A 19,519-nucleotide genomic window follows, 5' to 3' on the forward strand; every position below is an offset into this window, starting at 1 on the left:
GCATGTTAAACGCTAATGAATAATCAAAGAAGAAAGTAAGGCATTCTATTTCTTTCCCAAAATAGTAAGTCTTCCATTTTCATGAAAATGAAAACTCAGGAAAACACGACCTGGCGTTCATTTAGCCGAATTAGAGAAAGCCTCGACGTTAGACCAGTTACCTCAAGGACCACATTTTGTTCATTTTCACTGTGTAGATGCTGCTCCAGAGCATCACAGCTTCCCCACGCGCAACAGGTTTCAGAGATCATTCATTTTAAATGAAAACTTCAGTGGTTTTACCAGCTGACATTCTGCCCGCAACAACCAGTGCCTCCCAGTCAGCTGCCCCACTTTCTTGGAACGCAGGTTTGGCATAACAACACTGCACAAGGCGTTTTCAAGTGCACTCTAGAACCCAGTTGCCTTCTCTCGCCTCTAATATTCTGAGCGGAGAAGGGACCCGCTTCTGAGCCTGCCCGCACATCCGAGCAGATCCGCACCGGAGGAAAGAGAGGCTCCCAACCGCGTGCCGGAGCCTACCCGGAAAAGTCTGGCCTTGGGACTCACCTGTCTCACCGCGCAGCCCCGGTGGCCTTGGAGGAGGCGCCCCGCAAACACTCTCCCAGGCCCCCCCGACAGTGCCACACACGTGGGACCCCCGGCGCTACGAACGGGTGGGCTTGTTCCGAGCAAGGCGCGCGCCCCTTTTCTGGAGTCTGGAAGCCTCGGCCGCGGACTTGCGCTCAGGTGTTCGTGCCTCGTCGCCTAGCAACGGGAGAAGCCGTGGCGTCTTCCGCACACATCAGTTCCCTCCGCCCTTCACCAGCGTGCACAGTGTTTTTAAAAGGTTTGTTTCCGGGTCGGGCCGGCTTGACGCAGCGGAAGATCTCTTTGCCTCCCACGCTCAGCATCAAGCACTGAGTAATCTCGGCTGCTCGCGTGTAGGTGATGTCGCTCAGGGATCTGTCTCGTCCTCTTTCAAGTTACACACGCCTTCTCTCCCGCCAATTGCTGACCGCCATCAGGCAGCCTTTCCCCTCCCGGACTCAAACCATCCGCTCGTCGTTGTCCTCCAATCACAGAGGCTTGTCCTCGGGGACTATTTTTGCAATGGGCTAGGGGCGCAAGGACAAAGGCGCGATGAGACTTTGCGCTCTCGGGAACTGTAGTTCAGCCTTGAGGAAATGCTTTGGAGCCCGCGCCAGAGCCTGGGCCGCCGAAACTACATTTCCCGGGGGGCGTCGCGGCAGGGAGCCGAGCCTTTTCTAGCGAGCACCACACATCTTCCCCGAGTCGGTTCCGCCGTAAAGGTGACCTGACTACCGGACCCTCGTTTTTGCAGGTGCAGAAGTTATCGGCGCAATTCCTAATCATGGTGAGTGTGGGCCCCTAGCTCCTGCACTGCCTCTGGCTTCGTGCCCTTCACTGGGATTTACTGTGCTTGATGAGGTTTTGGAAGGCCCCCGTGCAAGACCGTTGTCTTTGGTGCTATTTGTAAAGCATCTTCTGGGAACTGTCGCAGTAACCTCGTAATTGGGAGGAAGTTGATTTTTTCCCCTGGGGAGTTGTTCGAAGGCTCTGGAGCAATCGCTGCCTTGGAGAAGTGTAATCTCAATCCTGCTGCCAGGTCAGGGGACAAACGAGAGTCCTGATTTTCTCCCAAGGGCAGTAGAGGATTTCATAAGAACGTAGAGGTCTGATGGGAGGGGGAAGTCGTATTCTAATCTCTTTTTTTCTTTCTTAAGTCGTAATGTTATTAAGAGCTTTTGTCACACAGCCCTTGAAAGCAAAAAGCTCAGGGCTGTTAAGGTACTGCTTACTCACCTTGCAGGAGACCTGTCTCCGCCATATCTAGTTTTACAAAATGTTATTTAAACCCGTTCGTGGAACTCCTTTCCCACTGCCAGGGACACGTTAGCGTCACACGCCAAATAAACTAGGGCAGATATTCTTTATGGTGGCCTGTTGTGTGAATTCCGAAGCACTATTTGTAAACCGCTAAACCATCATGTGGTTGAAGATCTGGATCTGGATCTCCACGTCTTGTCCCTGATGTAGCCAGGGAGGCAGGGAGGGAGCGGTGACGTAAGAGTAATCTGCGCACTGTTTGAAGGTGACATTTGCTACCAGACTGGAAAAATTGCCTCAGTGGTCGTACTTAAATCCAGATACATTTTTCTTCTTTATCTCAAAATACTGAAGTGAGTGAGGATTGTAAAAACAACAACAACAAAAAATGCTTGAATGAACTGGAAATTGCCCAGAATCCGGAAAAAAAAAAAAAACATGTTTTCAAGGCAAAGCCGTTACTCATTTAACCTTTATAAAAGGCTTGAAGCGGACAGTGTTATTTTATAGTAACTGTTTCCTATTGTCAGACAACTAGTCATTTAAATTTTAGTTGCAGTGGTTTCTGTCCTAATAAAAAGAAGAAACTTATTATCAGAAAACCTACAACTATAATTTTAGAACTGGATTCAGCCTTTAACAGAACACCTTGACAAACATCCCCACTTGGAATATTAAAAATAAGTTTATTAAGGCCCAGAGAAAATTATTTGCTCAAGGTCACACAAGGTTTGTACTGAGGATCCCACATACAATATTGTCACATACTTATCAAATCATTATGAAATTTTACTTTTAGTAGCTGAATTTCTGAATGAAGATACAAGTTCATTATGATGCAGATTATCTAATCTCTCTATTCTTTGTAACTCAATATTAGAATTTGGAAACTGAAGGTTTCATCTATCTTAAAATGTAGCCTGATGAGGTCAAATGATTTTCCCCAAATTACAACTCCCATGGCTTGATTCTGTGTTGTTGTTGCTACAAAGTAGACCAGCCAGGCCTAACCCCTGGAATGTGGGTAGTAACACAAAAGATGGTCCATGTATATGAATGCCTCACAAGATTCAGAATCTTTTGGCCTCTTCAGAAGAGCATGTAAAGGAAATCATTGATTAAGAAAAGAGCCACCTATCGATGTAGAAAAAATAATTGTATCGTCAATGCTCACAGAATTCACAAACATTATAGACCATGATAATGACAATTTGCCTTGTGAAGGTTAAAATGTGTTTGTGACTTTAAGTATCACTATCCCACAATACTGTGAAATTTGTGAAATTTATGTATTCACTTAATCTCAATAAAATAATTATTAAAAGAAAAGAAAAGAGTCACCAAGCCTGACATGATGGTATATGCTGTTAATCCTAGCACTTGGGATGCTATGGCAGGAGGATCAAGAGTTTGAAGCCAGCCAGGACTACAAAGACCTGTTTTCAAAAAAAGGAAAGCCTTTTTGTAAACCAATCTGAAGAAGTTTTTAAAGGAAGGGATTCTTTGCTTGTATTCATAAAGAATAACAGCAAAAATAAATGTATGAGAGAATCTGATACTGCTTATCATTTGAATTACAGAAATATATGTAAATTAGGAATATGTGCATTTTTCTGTGGAATAACAGAAGAAGCACTTAAATTCTAGCTTTGCAACTGACACTTTAGCACATTCTCAAGATAGGGCCTGCATCTGCAGCAAGGTCATTAGTCCCCCACCAAGAGCAAAGACATTCCTTCTTGGATTTTGGCAGACTGCCCAGAATCTAAGCAAAGAATAGTAACCTGCATTGGAACTGAAACATTGTGAGAAATCAGTGGGACTCCCACCATCCTGCTTTTCAGTTGCTGTGTTTCAGAAGAGCCCTAAGAACCAAATATGTGCTTCCTTACCTATTTCATCATCAAACATTCAGTTAATAACTAGGCTTTATATTACCCATAACAAGATCGCCTACCTTAGAAAATCTGTCCAGAGACACGGAAATCAACTGCTGAGATTGAATTAGTTGTTCATTAGTTGGCCACAGCCTCTTCACTAAGGACTGGGAACAGATTTTTTTTTTAAAGATGCTAAAATGAACTCCTAAAATTGACTATTCTAACCATCTACTTGACTTTCTGGGAAATGAAACTTGATAGATGCTGTCCTTTCCCACTCATTTCTAATAGAGACAGTATGTGTTTATCTTTTTCTGGACCTTCATTGATTCAACACGATAGTTTTAGTTGATCACTATATAAGAGTGCAAATATGCGTCAAAGGCATATTTGTTCTCAAGTAACAGGCATGGAAAAAATTCAGTCTCTAAGAATCCTTAAAGGAAAATTCTGTGATGACAGAGACTATAATTCTAACAACTATCTCAATCTAACAAACCCTGTCTGTTAGGTAGCTGCTATTATTATCTCCATTTCATTATGACAAAACAGTAGAGAGGTTAAGTAACTTACCCAAGATCAGAGAACTAATGAGTTGTGGAGCCCAGACTTGAGGCCATCTCTTTAATTGCTTGCTACTTCATACTGCCTCTAGTCCTGCTTTAGACAATTGGCTTATCTGCTGTAAATCCATTTAGTTCACAAATAAATTCCTTAGCTTAAATTAGTACCAAGCACATGATAGGAATTCAGTTGTGTATTATTTAATAAGTGAGTTAACTATTATCCGTTGATTGATAAGATTATACCATTAGAAATTGTGCCATCATTTTGCTCATTATAGCTGAAAGTATGCTTTTCCAACCCTCTCAGTACAACTATATATGAATGAAATAAAATGGCTTTAAATATTTAAAATGTATATTCCATATGCTTCTAAATGGTTCTTAAACATTTCAAGCATTTGGTAGCAGTATAAACAAGATCCAGTTATTTCTAAAGTAAGTACTTACACTCCAACTAATGTGCCAGGTATTTTAGTTACTTGAATAGCAATAAATAAAGGAAACAGTTTATTTTGTTTTGTTTTTAAGGCCTGTATATAAAGGGAAAAAAAATTTCTTCATTCCCTTTTTCTCATCTGCTCTACTTGACTTCAAGGAAGAGGGGACCATGACAAGCTGAAAAACGTATAGGGCATGAAAGATTTTTTTTCCATAAGTTGTAATAACTCTTAGTAATGATAGATCAAAACATAAATGTTGTGGAGGTTTATATAATAGAAAATATTCATGCATAGTAATAGTGTTCTTCATAAATCTATTTAGGAATATGAAATTAATTGTCAAAACTGGGTATTTTATAATGCTAATCACATTTTGCTTATTCAGAGATATGAAGACCTGGAGCAAAAGTAGTGGGGAAAAAAATAACAGTTGACACTTTCCTGAGATTTTGTTTTTCTCTTTGACATCTACAATAAACATCATGGTGCTACCTTCTGAGCTTAGGTTTAGAAGGTTCACTGGTGCCTTCCTTCAAGGTCATCATCTTCTTTCCGGGTCAGGGGGATGACTCATCTGGAAGAGAGAATTCTAAATAAAACTTCTGTCTCCAGTCAGTTCCGTGGGACATTTCTTCATGCAAATAGGCACAGGGGTGACAAAGAGCAGAAGCACATTTATCAAGCATTAGGAAAGAAATAGTTCATCTGTTTTTTTAAATTCTCTGAGTTTAAGTTAACCTATTTATTAATGACTCAAGGTCATTTCTTTGATTTTTGATTTTTTTTTTTTTTTTTTGGTCATGGCGCTTGAACTTTGGGCCTGGGCACTGTCCTTCAGCTCTTTAGCTCAAGGCTAGTGCTCTACCATTTGAGCCATAGCACCACTTCCGGGTTTTTCTGTTTATGTGGTGCTGAGGAATCGAACCCAGGGCCTAATGCTCATGCATGAGAGACACTCTACCACTGAGCCACCTTCCCAGCCCTGCTTTGAATATTATTTTATTCAAAGTCTGTTCCAGTCTACAAAACTACTTTCTGTTGTAACTACAGTGTTCTTTGTATGGCTTCATACCCCTTTTAAAAATAATTTTTTTACGTAATAATGTCCTTTTGTAATCATACTTAACTGTCACTATCTGTTACTATTGTCATTTATTGCTATTTAATACTAAAATTCATTATAATCCAGATATTCTCATTTTCTTAAAAAAAATAATAGCCTTCCTTTTCTAGGTAGTTAAGTGAAGCATGATTAATTGTTTTATTAAAATATTTTGGTTTAATGTAAATGGAAAGTTTTAATCATTGTTACTTGGTCCTGGTGTGAGTCTACTGAGCAGGTGTACATGGGGATTTGCATAATAAGGACTGTGAGGTTCTTCTGGGTTTGTAACATACAATTATTGTGAATTTAGTAGTAAAATATCACTCCCCCTTAAGGGGTAAGATTATGTAATAAATACAAAATTATTTTCCCTACATTGTGAGAGTTACTAAATAGGGGGACAAAGGATACATACTCTGTTGATTTGTATCTACTATATTAATTGAAACAAATAAGTTCCTTTTCTGCTAAGCTAGTTATAAAGAGAATAAAAGGTTACATTCACTGAATTCTTTTGCTTTTGGTGCTAAAGCACTGAGCTACAGCTCTAGGTTCCTTGAGACAGGGTCTCTCTAGTTTAGCCTAGCCTGTAACTCCATATGTGTGTGACCCAGGATGGCCTTGATCTGGTGATCCTCCTTAGTCTGCTTCCCAAGGGCTAGGATTATAGTTGTATGTATGTTCATATGCATGTGTGTGCACCAGTTTGGGGGATTAAACTCAGGGTCTGGATGCTGTCCTTGAGCTTTTTTGCTCAAGGTTAGCATTCTGCCACTTGAGCCATATCTCCACTTCAGATATTTTACTGGTTAATTGGAGATAATCCCACAGACTTTCCTGCTTGGCCTTGATGCTCAGTTCTCAACTTCCTGAGTTGGGTTCCAGGTATGAGCCACTGGTACCTGGCTTGCTTTCATTTTGAATATGTTTGTCTTGTTAAAATCTAATTATATACTTTGTTAATATAGTAATAAGATGTGAATGGATCTTTTCATTACAGTCTGAACCAATCAGAGTCCTTGTAACTGGAGCAGCTGGTCAAATCGCATATTCACTGTTATACAGTATCGGAAATGGATCCATCTTTGGTAAAGACCAGGTAGGGGCATATCTATAAGTCTTGCTATTAGAATAAGAATATTGTTAGTAAAACCTATAATTAATTGCACACACATTATTCTATGGTGAAGGGATTAGTGGTCCCATTAACTGCAATGACAGTTTGCTATAAATGGAACTGGTAATGTGTTTACATGCATCCTTCCAGGCATTGCACATAATTGCCAGTCAAAATTCTTTCACCTAACGTAGTTAACTTGGTGAAACCAGTGGGTGACAGTCACTGCTGTCACTGATGACAAGGGCTGCTGGGAGAGAAAGTTGATAAAGTGAGAATGTTAATGAATCAGCATGTCCTTATTCACAAATGGTCTTTTGAACCAAAAATAGTCAAATAGAAAAATATGCTACCCAGCAGGAAACAGACATCCCAAATTCTAGCAAGTCTGATTAATATGCACTATTACTATTTATTCATTTTTGCTCTTGATTTATACATAGTTGAATTCTTCCTTCATGTCAGATATTATATGTAGCTATCTAAGAACTTCAATAGTTGAGTTAATAGTAATAATAAGAGCAAGCTATTGGCATCTTACTTCAAAATTATGTTTGTTTCACATACTCCTCTAAATTTCAGTAAGATTAAGATAATTCTTTTCACTGCATCTTTTCTTTTCTCTTTCTTTTCTTTTCTTTTTTTTTGTCACTGTGGGGCTTGAACTCAGGGCCCGGGTGCTATCCCTGAGCCTCACTGTGCACAAGGCTAGTGTTCTACCAGTTAAGCCACAGTTTAATTGGAGATAAGAGTCTCGAAAGGACTTTTCTGCCCAGGCTGGCTTGGAACTGTGATCCTCCGATCTCAGCCTCCTGAGTAGCTAGGATTACAGGCATGAGCCACTGGTGTGGGCTCTTTCACCGCATCTTTTAGCAAAGCATTACTAGTTTTGTAATACTCCTTTTGCCAGAGTGGTATAGTATTAGCTACCTGAGCTCCTACAAGAGTCGTTGTGACTAATTAATGAAATTATAGATGTGTAAACAACTATGAAAGAGACTTCTTTTCTGAGTGGAAGACCTAACCTACACTGACAGACACTGCCCTTGCTATTTGGCAGCCTATAATTCTTGTGCTGTTGGATATTACTCCCATGATGGGTGTTCTGGAGGGTGTCCTAATGGAACTTCAAGACTGTGCCCTGCCCCTCCTGAGAGGTAAGTTGGGGAGGTAAAGGGAAGGGTTTTGTAATATTTTATATCTGCCAAAACATAGATTTGAAATTTTTGCCAAAGATCTAATTAGAAATGTCATAGAGATATTTTATTTTTGTTTCTTTAATCACAAGTACTTTTTAACATGAATACTGAGAATAAATAAGGGAAAAAGTAAGAAACAGTTCATGTCAAGTAAAGAACTTCTTTTTCCTCAATGTTTATATATACTCTATTGTACTGATTAGGTATGCTTAAAGATTATACATCTAAGATTGCCAACATTGTGGCATTAGCACAATAGTAATTAGCTAACTAGCTAATAGTAATAGAAATTCAGTGCTAATGCTGGCAGTAACAGAAACGCAATTCTGAAGGATGCCCTTCAGAGCCATAGACAACCCTAGACATTAGCTATTCCATTATATGTGGTCCCATTCTACCTAGCTGCCATCAGGTTGAGACATAGTATAAACTGGCCCAATCATAAACTATGTAGTTTAATAAAAATTCATATGTATGCATATAAATGCCTTTGAGAATCATTGAATTGCTATGCAAATGTAAGACCAGAGACTTAAATGTGATTGAAAAGTTAATTCAGATATCATATCAGATTTTGATTTGACTATTATTAAATTGACACTGTATCATAGTAATTGAACTCTGGTCTCTGGACTGACTTAGGCTGGGATTTTAGCTTCATTATCTTATCATGGTGACTAGTTCAGCTGTTTAAACTTAAGTTTCTTCATCTATAAATTATGAGAATTATAATATACATCTCTTAGCATTATTCCTGGCATATTCCTCAATAAACATTTACTATTTTCAATTCATAATTTGTATCTTAAACCTTAAAGCAGGGCTAGGAAGGTAGCTCAGCGGTAGAGTGCTTGCCTTGCATGCATGAGGCCTTGGGTTCGATTTCTCAGCACCATATAAACAGAAAAAGCCAGAAGTGGCGCTGTGGCTCAAGTGGTAGAGCGCTAGCCTTGAGCTGAAGAGCTCAAGGACAGTGCCCAGACCTAGAGTTCAAGCCCCATGACTGACAAAAACAAAAACAAAAAAACCTTAAAGCAATTGTAATTTAAAAACTAATTAGTTGCTCACTTGTGTTATCTATAATAATATGTACAAAGTACATGTTGCTTCAAAAGTTACTATATTAAAGTCTGAATTATATAATTGTGAATAATGAATTGTCAAAGTTAATTATTGAAAGAGGAAATGAAAAATAAATGTTGCCATTTCTGGTGGTGAAATGAATATATATTGTCCTTCCTTTCTTTAGTCCTAAAGGGGGTACAGTCTCCTAAGTAAAAGTTTGTTATTCTGTCAAAGTATAAATGAGTAGATTCAGTATGAAAAAGAAAACTTTACACTTGAATATTTAAGTAGCTCTGCATGTTGTTTGCTGTGTCCACAGATGTCATCGCAACAGACAAAGAAGATGTTGCCTTCAAAGACCTGGATGTTGCTGTCCTTGTGGGCTCCATGCCAAGAAGGGAGGGCATGGAAAGGAAGGATTTACTGAAAGCAAATGTGAAAATCTTCAAAATCCAGGGTGCAGCCTTGGACAAATATGCTAAGAAATCAGTGAAGGTAACTAATATCATATTTAAATGGAGATTTTAATTATTTGTACTTTGAAACTTCTGCTTTTGGTGTTTAAGTGAAAAACTGCCTTTTTGTTTCTGATTCTGTGCTATGGTAGTAAATACAGACGCAGAGTTTTGCTTGATAAAATCTCTCTGGATCTCCTTTTTTGTAGTATAGAAGTCTGTATGCAGAAGTGCTGGGAGATATTTTCCTGTTAGCATGACATGGAAATATAGTATCTATTCTTTTTTTCTTTCTTTTTTTTTTTGCCGGTCATGGGGACTAAACTCTGGCCTGGGTACTATCCTTCAGCTCAAGGCTAGGACTCTACCCCTGGAGCCCCAGTGCCACTTCCGGCTTTTTCTGTTTATGTGGTGCTGAGGAATCGAACCTAGGGCCTCACGCCTGCAAGGCAAGCACTCTACCACTGAGCCACCTTCCCAGCCCCTATAGTATTTATTCTTAAGGACAACTTTGTGATGCTTTTTGCTATGTGGGACTGCTTCAGACCTACATTTGTGTGTGTAATTATGAAAAGAGATGGTCATGAGACCCATTTGTTCTTTGCAACAAGAGATAGTACCTTCTGAATGTCCCCCTCCACAAAAAAAAATTTTTTCCTAATCTTGGGGGGGGGGGTTTGTTTGTTTGTTTTTGGTCTGGTCGTGGGGCCTGAACTCTGGGCCTGGGCGCTGTCCCTCAGCTCTTCAGCTCAAGGCAAGCGCTCTACCATTAGAGCCACAGCGCCACTTCTGGCTTTTTTTTTTTCTTTTTGCTTATGTGATGCTGAGGAATTGAACCCAGGCCCTCAGGCATGCAAGGCAAGCGCTCTACCACTGAGCCACCTTCCCAGCCCCTAATCTTGGGGCTTGAATTCAAGGCCAAGGTACTTTCCCTGAGCTAGTGCTCTTCCACTTGAGCCACAGCTCCACTTCTAGCTTTTTTGTGTTAACTGGAGATAAGTGTCTCAGAGACTTTCCTGCCTAGGCTGACTTCACTGCAATCTTCAAATCTCATCCTCCTGAGTAGATAGGCTTACAGGTAGATAGGCTTACCAGCACCTGGCTTATGCCCAGATTTTCTTAATGTGAATGAATTTAAGTATGTTGTTTCTTAAGAAATGGAGTCATTATGACTTCCTGTTTGGTCTCTGTGTTCAAGGTGTTTTCATTTGTTTCTAAATTTTTCTTAATATTATAAAACACTGCCTTTTACCAATGAAGTAACAAGTTAACTAGAACTAAACTTTTGCATAAAAAAGATTTAATAGATAGGGTATACTATCAATATACTTTCCTGTCAATGACTTGTTTAAAAAGTATCAGAAAATGTCTTTGTTTTAAAAAGAGAATTTTCAAGTCGGCAATTATAATCTTCTATCTGTGATACTTCACAGATTTCTACATTTGTTTCCTCTATTTAATAGTTTTTAATTCCTATAATCATTAACAGAAATAGTAGAAATGAGTTGAGTTAGAAAAGCACAGATCTCCTAGTAAGATTACAAGGGCATTCAGACTGCTGAGCTATGGGCTCTAGACTGACTGGCTTTATAGTTCTGCTGCCAGAAATGTCCTTGTTGGGGGCAAGTAGTATTACTGACACTTAGAAGCAGTAGAATACACTAGCTGTATCTTGCTTTCAGATGGGCTAAGAAAGATACAAGAATATCTGTGAGGAGAGGGAGTGGGAGAAAAAGAAGAGGAAAGGAGACAGAAAAGAGAAATGGAAAGGGAAAAGGAAAGGGATGGATTAAATTGGTGAGCCTTGGTAAAGGGAATAGTCTGGAGTCAATCTTTAAAATATGCTTGCAATTTTTTCTTTTTAAAAGTTATTTTCTTAAAGTTCTCATAACTTAGAAGTCTACATATATTTCCCTATGCTTTATTATAGTTCACTATTGACTAAACCTCCACAGTACAAAAAGATAGCCTACAATATCCTAAAAATTAATAGTTGAATAGTTTGGGAGACAAGATGATTGGTAATCTCTATTTGAGAAATAGTCTAGGTACCACTGAAGATTAGTCAGTTTAAGAAACACTTTTAATTCATAGACACAAATTGTTGTCATAAACTCAAAAATAAGGAAAATTTTATGAATGACTCAACTTCGATTACTTGCTTTATGTAGTTAAGTAGATAATGGATAAATGCTGTATCTCTGTTTGGCACAAAAGCAAAATAGACATGTGCTCTAAGTATTAGCAAAGTGACTTCCATATGTAACAGTGGCTTTCTCAAAGACATGTTTTCAATAATCATACCAAACACTAACAAACCAAAACAGAAGGGGGAAAAAATGGATTTTACAAGGTAAGATCAAAATCCCCTACAAACTCCAGTGGTAGTTCTATATATTTGGCTCATACAAATGATGTACATGCAACTATACAGCTTATAAACCTGTGCCTCCCATGCATCGTAGGTCATCGTTGTGGGAAACCCAGCCAATACCAACTGTCTGACAGCAGCCAAGTCAGCTCCGTCCATCCCCAAGGAGAACTTCAGCTGCCTGACTCGCTTGGATCACAACCGAGCTAAATCTCAAGTAAGAAAAAGGCCTTTGATTTGTTGCTTTGTATGTCCCTCCCCCACGGTATAACCCCTGCTTACATTGTATTTGATGTTGGTATAATTTGTGGAGGGGAAGGGAAAAAACAAATCATTTAAATAGGGATACAGGTGGACCCATTGCAACAATGAGATGTACAAGTCATTATGTCAAAAAACAAACTTTACAACTTTTGCGGGGGGGGGGGGTTGGGGGGGTAATAGGAAGGGGAAACAAAGGAGGAGGCAACAATGCTTGATAAGAAATGTACTCATTATCTTGCCCATGTAATTGTAACCTCTCTGTACGGTATTTTCACAATAAAAAAAAAATTACAAGAAAGGTTAGAGGTCACAGGGAAAATATTGTGATAGAGGGGAAAAAAAAGAAAAAGGCCTTTGAAGTCAGGAGTTTCAATTTTCCAACCTTTTCCTCTTTTGAAAGAAGTTGTATTTATTAGGAAAACTTTTTTTACAATTAAATTTGTTAGACTTTAAATCTGTTCTCTTACAAGTAAGTGGTTGTCTTTCCTGCTGCATTTTATCTTCAACTAAATTTCAGTCACACACTGTAATTAAATGAAGTTGCTAACATTCTTTAGGCACAGCACTTAACAATGAGTGGCTAGTACAAATAATTCACATAGAATATTGTTTAATTTTATTATTTATGTAGGAAATTATAACACAAAGGAGTTTTGTGTTGTGTGGTTTCACTTCATTTTTTTTCCCTTCAGCTAAGTAGCACAATCAGATTTCAATTTTATGTTTAATTCTCAATTTTGAATCTCTTACTATTGTGAGTCCATAAAATATCCCTACTTTTACCACTTAGGAACTAAACTTCAGTTGTTAATTGCGTTATCCCTTTGAACTTTAAATAAATATGCCAAGGAGTCAGTGACAAGGAGATTAGCAATATAGTTTCAAAAAATTAGAAACCAAGTCAGTTACCTGGGCTAGTTCCTTAGGCTTTCTCAGATCTAACTGCTTCCAATGCCCTGGTTGTCATGATAAAGTTGAAACTCTCAGACAGAGCTTCTTTCTTGTCCTTCCCACTTTACTGGCCATCACTCTTCCATAACTTATCACTTCTGGATAGTTCTACAAGTGTTGTGCTTCTTCTTCTATCCAATGACAGCTTTATTTGGTTTCAAGAGAGCTGTGTTTTTAACCAGAAGATGAAAATGAAAAATTACTGTTTTAAACTGAGACTTTTATTTTCAGCCCTGGAACAAGTCAAAGAAAAAAGAATTTACACTTATTAGGCTTTTATTGTAAGCTAAATACTTTATATATAATTAGTGTATGTGCTTGTGCATATACATGTACATAATAACTACATTTAGAAAGTTGTTATGATGATTAAATGAGGTAAGATCTCTTTTAAGGTCTTAGGATGGTATCTGTCACATAATTAAATCCAGTGAAGGTTGACTGCTATTCTTGCTGATTTTTTTATTATTATTAAGAGGAATATATGTCTGAAGTTGAAAAGAGCCACATCTTAGGAGCTATGTCTCAACATTCGAGTTAACTTAAAAGATAACTGAATAATAAATTTAAGAAGCATACCAGGCACTAGTGGCTCATGCCTGTAATCCTAGCTACTCAGGAGGCTAAGATCTGAGGATCAAGGTTCAAAGCCAGCCTTGGCAGAAAAGTCTGTGAGACTCTCCAATTAATCACAGAAAAAGCTGAAAGTGGCACTATAGCTCAAGCAGTAGAGTACTTGCTCGCCTTGAGCAAAGGAGCTTAGGGACAGTGCCCAGGGTCAGAATTCAAGATCCAGGAGTGGCAAAAAAAAAAAAAAAGATTTAAATATTCTCTCAGAGGTTTGGGGCTGTAGGTGGCTAGAAAGTAACAAAAGTATAGAAACAGAAGATTTAAGTATTATGGGAGAATTATAAGGAAAAGGTACTATATGTGGTCTAGTTTCAGCCTAGCAGTTACTTCATTTAGTTCTTACAGAAAGAAAGGTAAAATGAAATCACTTGACAAAACCTCCTTTGTTGTTTTCTTTGAGTTGTTGGTGGAGGCAGACGCTGGAAACCTCTGTTTCTGGAGCTATTACTCAATGGCACTTTGTCCCATTTCCTCAACCAGTTTTCTTTGTGGGAATAAAAGTCATGAATGAGCCAAGAGGAAAGAGGCTATCTTGTCAAACTTTGGACATCACTTTTTTTTTTTTTTGCCAGTCCTACGGCTTGAACTCAGGGCCTGAGTTCAAGGCTAGCACTATTCCACTTGAGCCACAGTGCCACTTCTAGCTTTTTTCTGTGTATGTGGTACTGAGGAATCAAACCCAGGGCTTCATGCATGCTAGGAAAGCACTCTACCACTAAGCCACCTTCCCAGCCCTTGGCCATCGCTTTTGGCACACATTCTTTGTGATTAAAAGTTAGGCACTGTTTCCGCATATCAGTTCAGCTTTTAGAAAGGTTTTAAAGATACAGTTTCTTCTTATAGATGTCATTTACCCAGTGAGAAAATAATAAACCCAAAGATAATTTTTTTGTACATGGATGTTAACTATTCCTATATAATTGTTTTGAAACCCAGAGGTCTTAGCTCTCTCCTGGCTGTTTATCACCTGCAGCACTCCCCTGGGTATTTATAAATCAGAGCTGAATAATTGACAGTGCTGCCAGTTAGTTGGTATTAGGGACAAGAAAATTGCTAGGGCTGGAGATTCAGCCAAAAACTTTTAACAGATCTATATGACAAAGCTGAAAATGTCTAAGGAAGCAAAAGAGTATTATTTATCCTGGATAACAGACTAGCTCTGACATGAATGATATTCAGAAATAACATCTGCTGGGTACAAAGTACCTGGTCTTGGCTGTCCAAATAAAATTGGATTAGCTCAAAAGATCAAAGAAACTAGGTAAGGTAGTCAACACAAACAAAGGAAGTTAGAGGCCATGGAGACTCCTTGATGCAATTTGTCTTCACTGTACTTTGGAATAGTTGAAGCTGACATTCAAGGGGGTTATAGGTTCTTGAGTTCTTAGTAAAAACAGATCTTGGGTTACTTGCTCAATATGTAAATATAGATACAGATATTGATAAAGTATAAGAATATTTTTAAATATTTAACATTTTATTATAAAACATTATTATTATAAAATAATGCGATATTAGGTTATTTTTGTCCAGCTATATATAGGCTAATATAAGTGTTCTGAATACATGTAATGTGCAAGGCTAAGTGCTGATCTTCATCAGATTTGGTGTGTTAAAAGTGTTTTGTCTTAGAATATTTGCAACTTATGATGAGTTTGTTTGAATGTGACCATTATAAGTAGGGTGCATATATCTAACCTTTTTCCTTCAGTTTTCTAATCTATCTAATGGGAGGGTCATGTGTTGATAATTCAAGTCCCTTCAAACTCCAAAGTTTCATATTTAGAAGTACTTGAAAAATAATTTGTATTTGGTATATCATAAGTAAGAATGTACCTAAAATACATGACTGCTCAGAAGTGCTAAGGGAACATCTCCATGTAAGTATTGACAACAAAATAAGATTACCTTTCTGTATTCAAGAAATATTAACCTTTTGGTTGATGTTTTATAGATGATAAACTTTACTGTACTAATCACAAATTGTGGGGTACTCTCTGCCTTTAAAGTTCACAATTGTTAATGCCACTAAGTTATTTAGAAAATTGCCAAAGAGCAAAATTTGTCTGTTTCACAAATCATTTTAACTTGTATACTCTTGAAGTCAGAAGCTTTCTATCTTAAGGGCTTTTATTAAATAGGTAACATTTTTTACATAAGAACCATTTATCTAAGTAGTATGTTGTCTTTCAATTCAACCAGATTGCTCTTAAACTTGGTGTATCTGCTGATGATGTAAAGAATGTCATTATCTGGGGAAACCATTCCTCCACTCAGTATCCTGATGTCTGCCATGCCAAGGTGAAATTGCATGGAAAGGAAGTTGGTGTGTATGAAGCTCTCAAAGATGACAGCTGGCTCAAGGGAGAATTCATTACGGTGAGAAGTCTTAAGAACTCTTAGGAGTCACACCACAGAAGGGGTGGAGGGGACAGCTCAGGGACTGATGTCTTTCATAGTTGTTCTGATAACTACATCCTTATTTTATTTTCCTACAAAGCCAGGTGTGGTGTACTCTGATTTTATCTGTTGTATAGCAGTTGAGGTCGATTAGTAAAATGGGAAGAAAAACTGAATCATTTGGTTATCATTATATTAAGACCTATTTCTTCATATTTAATGTGATAAATGTTCTACAGAAATATGTTGCATTGGGTTGTTTTTTTTGTTTTGTTTTTATTTTCAAGAAGACATGCTTATGACTGAATTAGGTTAGTATGCTCAACACTGGGTAGTTGAATGGTTTTGGAGAGGACCCATTAAGCTAGAATTACAGCCTTTTACCCCAGGGTAAACTTGGAATTGATGAGTGTTTTCTTATGGTCAAGTAACACTGCTCTCTCTACCTGCCCCCACCTCAGAGCGTACAGCAGCGTGGTGCTGCTGTCATCAAGGCTCGGAAACTGTCCAGTGCAATGTCTGCTGCAAAAGCCATCGGTGACCACATCAGAGATATCTGGTTTGGAACCCCAGAGGTAAGGACGCCAATTTGTATGGTTATGGCCCGTGCAAATTTTTGTTCCCTGATGGTGTAATATAAAAGGAGCCTGACCTTAGCAATCAAGCCAAATAGGTTCATTTTCCAGCCAAGAAACCTTGGGAAACTCTTAACTTTCCTAAGCTATTGTCATTCATTACATTTATCATACATGATTGTGCTGGTTAAGTGAAATTATATTTGGAAAGCCATTTTTCTTCTTAAAACCAATTTTGAACCAGAGTTTCCTTAGGTGTAAAGATGTTACTTCTTTGGCCTACATGACACCTAGTTTGGAAAAATTGAATGTGATAGTATCCATGAATGTTAACTTGTTATGGAAAGGCATAGTACTGAGGAAATTCCTTATATTCACAGTTAAGGAAGTCACCTGGCTTTCCTTTGTTAGTTTATATGTCAGTTGGTTATAAAAAGTAATCCCTGTGCCTCAGGAGAATGCACGATATTTTTCAGGGGGAGTTTGTGTCTATGGGTGTTATCTCTGATGGCAACTCCTATGGTGTTCCTGATGATCTTCTCTACTCATTCCCTGTTGTAATCAAGGTAAGAGTGGGGGTTTGGGGGTAGGCATTTGGATGTTGTTAGAGGGGGAGGGAGTCTCTCCTATGAGAAAGTAGTCACTTTTATTTAATTTTTTCTGCTTTAAAATTCTATAAACCACAACTTCAAGTTGTAATGACTGTAGAAAAGAAAATTCATCTCCACTAGACACATTATGTTATTATACCTCTAGTATCGGATACCAACAAATAATGTCTATTATATTTTCAAATGAAGCAATGGTTCTCATCATTCCTTTTTTTTTAAGGTTTAGTGGATTTTAAATTCAAGTGTTGACTTATATCAGAATCATCTTCTAATTACGTTTTGGGTTCTGGGCTGGGATTATGCTCAGTAGTTTCTGATTACTTCTTTAGAATCGGACTTTAAGACAGGAACAAACAGATATAAATTCCAACTAGATTGTTGCCTGCTAACAGATCCCTCTTAGTTTCATTATAAATCTCTTACTTGCAATTATTTTCACACAGAATAAGGCCTGGAAATTTGTTGAAGGTCTCCCAATTAATGATTTCTCACGTGAAAAGATGGATCTTACTGCAAAGGAACTGACAGAAGAAAAGGAAACTGCTTTTGAGTTTCTTTCCTCAGCATGACTAGGCCATCATTTTGATGTGAATAAATACCCAAAAGCTGAAGAATCTAAATGTCGTCTTTGACTCTAGTACAAAATAACAATAATGCTATTACTTAAACTACTTGTGGGGAAAAAAAGCATTTAAAAAATTGTGTGCTTAGTGGTACAGATTTGAGCGAATGTCTACAATCATGCTGTTATTGCTACATTCTAAATAAAAATATATATTCATGTGAAAGTGTCTCAGACTCTTAATTTCTAGCTAATATGTATTTTTTTCAGGTAGCAAACTTGCATGTCTCCTAGCTTGCCTAAAGGGTTGTGATTTTTTTTTTTTAATTTCTGGAAAGGGCTGGGAAGGTGGCTCAGTGGTAGAGTGCTTGCCTTGCATGTATGAGGCCCTGGGTTCGATTCCTCAGCACCACATAAGCAAAAAGAAAAAAGCCAGAAGTAGCGCTGTGACTCAAGTGGTAGAGCACTAACCTTGAGATGAAGAGCTGAGGGACAAAGCCCAGGCCCAAAGTTCAGGCACCATGACCGGACCCAAAAAAATTTCTGGAAAAAGTAATAGCATTGGAAATTAGTCTGAAGTAAAGCATAAATTTCTTATATAGGAAATTCTATGAAAAATTAATCAATATATTTTTTCAATTGCTGACATAAGGAAAACACATAACTTTTTAAAACCTTAAAGATTCATTCATGCTTTTTGGAAATTTTGATTTTAAAATTAGTAGTTAAATAAGTTGCAGATAACAATTTCTGTCATTGGGTGAAATTAGAAGTCATTTTCATGGTAGAAAAAAATGATAGCAACAAGTCTTCCTCTATTCCTCTGTAGCAGAATAAGGAATCATTTACATTTCATATGCAATAAGTATCACAGAAGTTTTTGTGGTGTTAATGTTTATAGTCTAAGCTTAATTCTAGAAACAGTGTTAAAAAATAGTCCTTTGTTTTCTATGATAACAGGATACATTGTCTCTTCATTCTTTCCTTTGTCTGCATGGGGCTTGAACTCAGGGCCTAGAGACTGTCCCTGAGCTTTTTTTTTTTTTTTTTTCTCAAATGTAACACTCTACCACTTTGAGCCACAGTTCCACTTACAGCTTTTGGGTAGTTAATTAGAGATAAGATACTCATGGATATTTCCTGTCCCGGTGGGCTTTGCACTATGATCCTCAGATCTCAGCCTCCTAAGTAACTAGGATTACAAGTGTGAGCCACCAGTGCCCAGCAGTTTTTTCCCTCTTGTGCTTATTGCATTGTCCAAACGTGTGCCATAAACCTCTCAGGGCCTGCTGTAATATTCCTCATGGATGCACAAGTACTTGTTGATTAGATTTGTTACTTAAAATTACCTATGTCAGGGCTGGGAAGGTGGCTCAGTGGTAGAGCACTTGCCTTGCATGCCTAAGGCCCTGGGTTCGATTCCTCAGCACCACATAAGCAAAAAGAAAAAAGCTGGAAGTGGTGCTGTGGCTCAAGTGGTAGAGCGCTAGCCTTAAGC

General features: G+C 38.1%; 2 protein-coding genes across 2 annotated transcripts in view; one reads left to right on the forward strand and one right to left on the reverse strand.

Moving 5' to 3' along the window:
- Window positions 1–942, reverse strand: part of Wdpcp (WD repeat containing planar cell polarity effector) — a 252,700-nt gene extending 251,758 nt beyond the window's left edge. The window contains exon 1 of the mRNA XM_013022526.1: window positions 550–942. The gene's annotated coding sequence lies outside the window, so the exon portion shown is untranslated. The remainder of the gene's footprint in view (window positions 1–549) is intronic.
- Window positions 919–18,249, forward strand: Mdh1 (malate dehydrogenase 1, NAD (soluble)). Its single transcript, XM_013022527.1, has 9 exons — window positions 919–1,357; window positions 6,822–6,920; window positions 7,999–8,095; window positions 9,522–9,697; window positions 12,123–12,245; window positions 16,076–16,252; window positions 16,735–16,848; window positions 17,325–17,414; window positions 17,903–18,249. Exons 1-9 carry the CDS (start codon window positions 1,355–1,357, stop codon window positions 18,026–18,028), a joined length of 1,005 nt encoding a protein of 334 aa, XP_012877981.1. The 5' UTR covers window positions 919–1,354; the 3' UTR covers window positions 18,029–18,249.
- Window positions 18,250–19,519: the final 1,270 nt, after the last annotated feature.

The sequence above is a fragment of the Dipodomys ordii genome, unplaced genomic scaffold, assembly GCF_000151885.1.
Source record: "Dipodomys ordii isolate 6190 unplaced genomic scaffold, Dord_2.0 Scaffold63, whole genome shotgun sequence".
Lineage (NCBI taxonomy): Eukaryota > Metazoa > Chordata > Mammalia > Rodentia > Heteromyidae > Dipodomys > Dipodomys ordii.

Bases quoted from the DNA above. Each gene is read 5' to 3' on its own strand.
- Mdh1 (XM_013022527.1), top strand. The intron at 6,921-7,998 runs GTAGGGGCATAT...GCTATTTGGCAG, and splicing joins CCATCTTTGGTAAAGACCAG to CCTATAATTCTTGTGCTGTT. The intron at 9,698-12,122 runs GTAACTAATATC...CATGCATCGTAG, and splicing joins ATGCTAAGAAATCAGTGAAG to GTCATCGTTGTGGGAAACCC.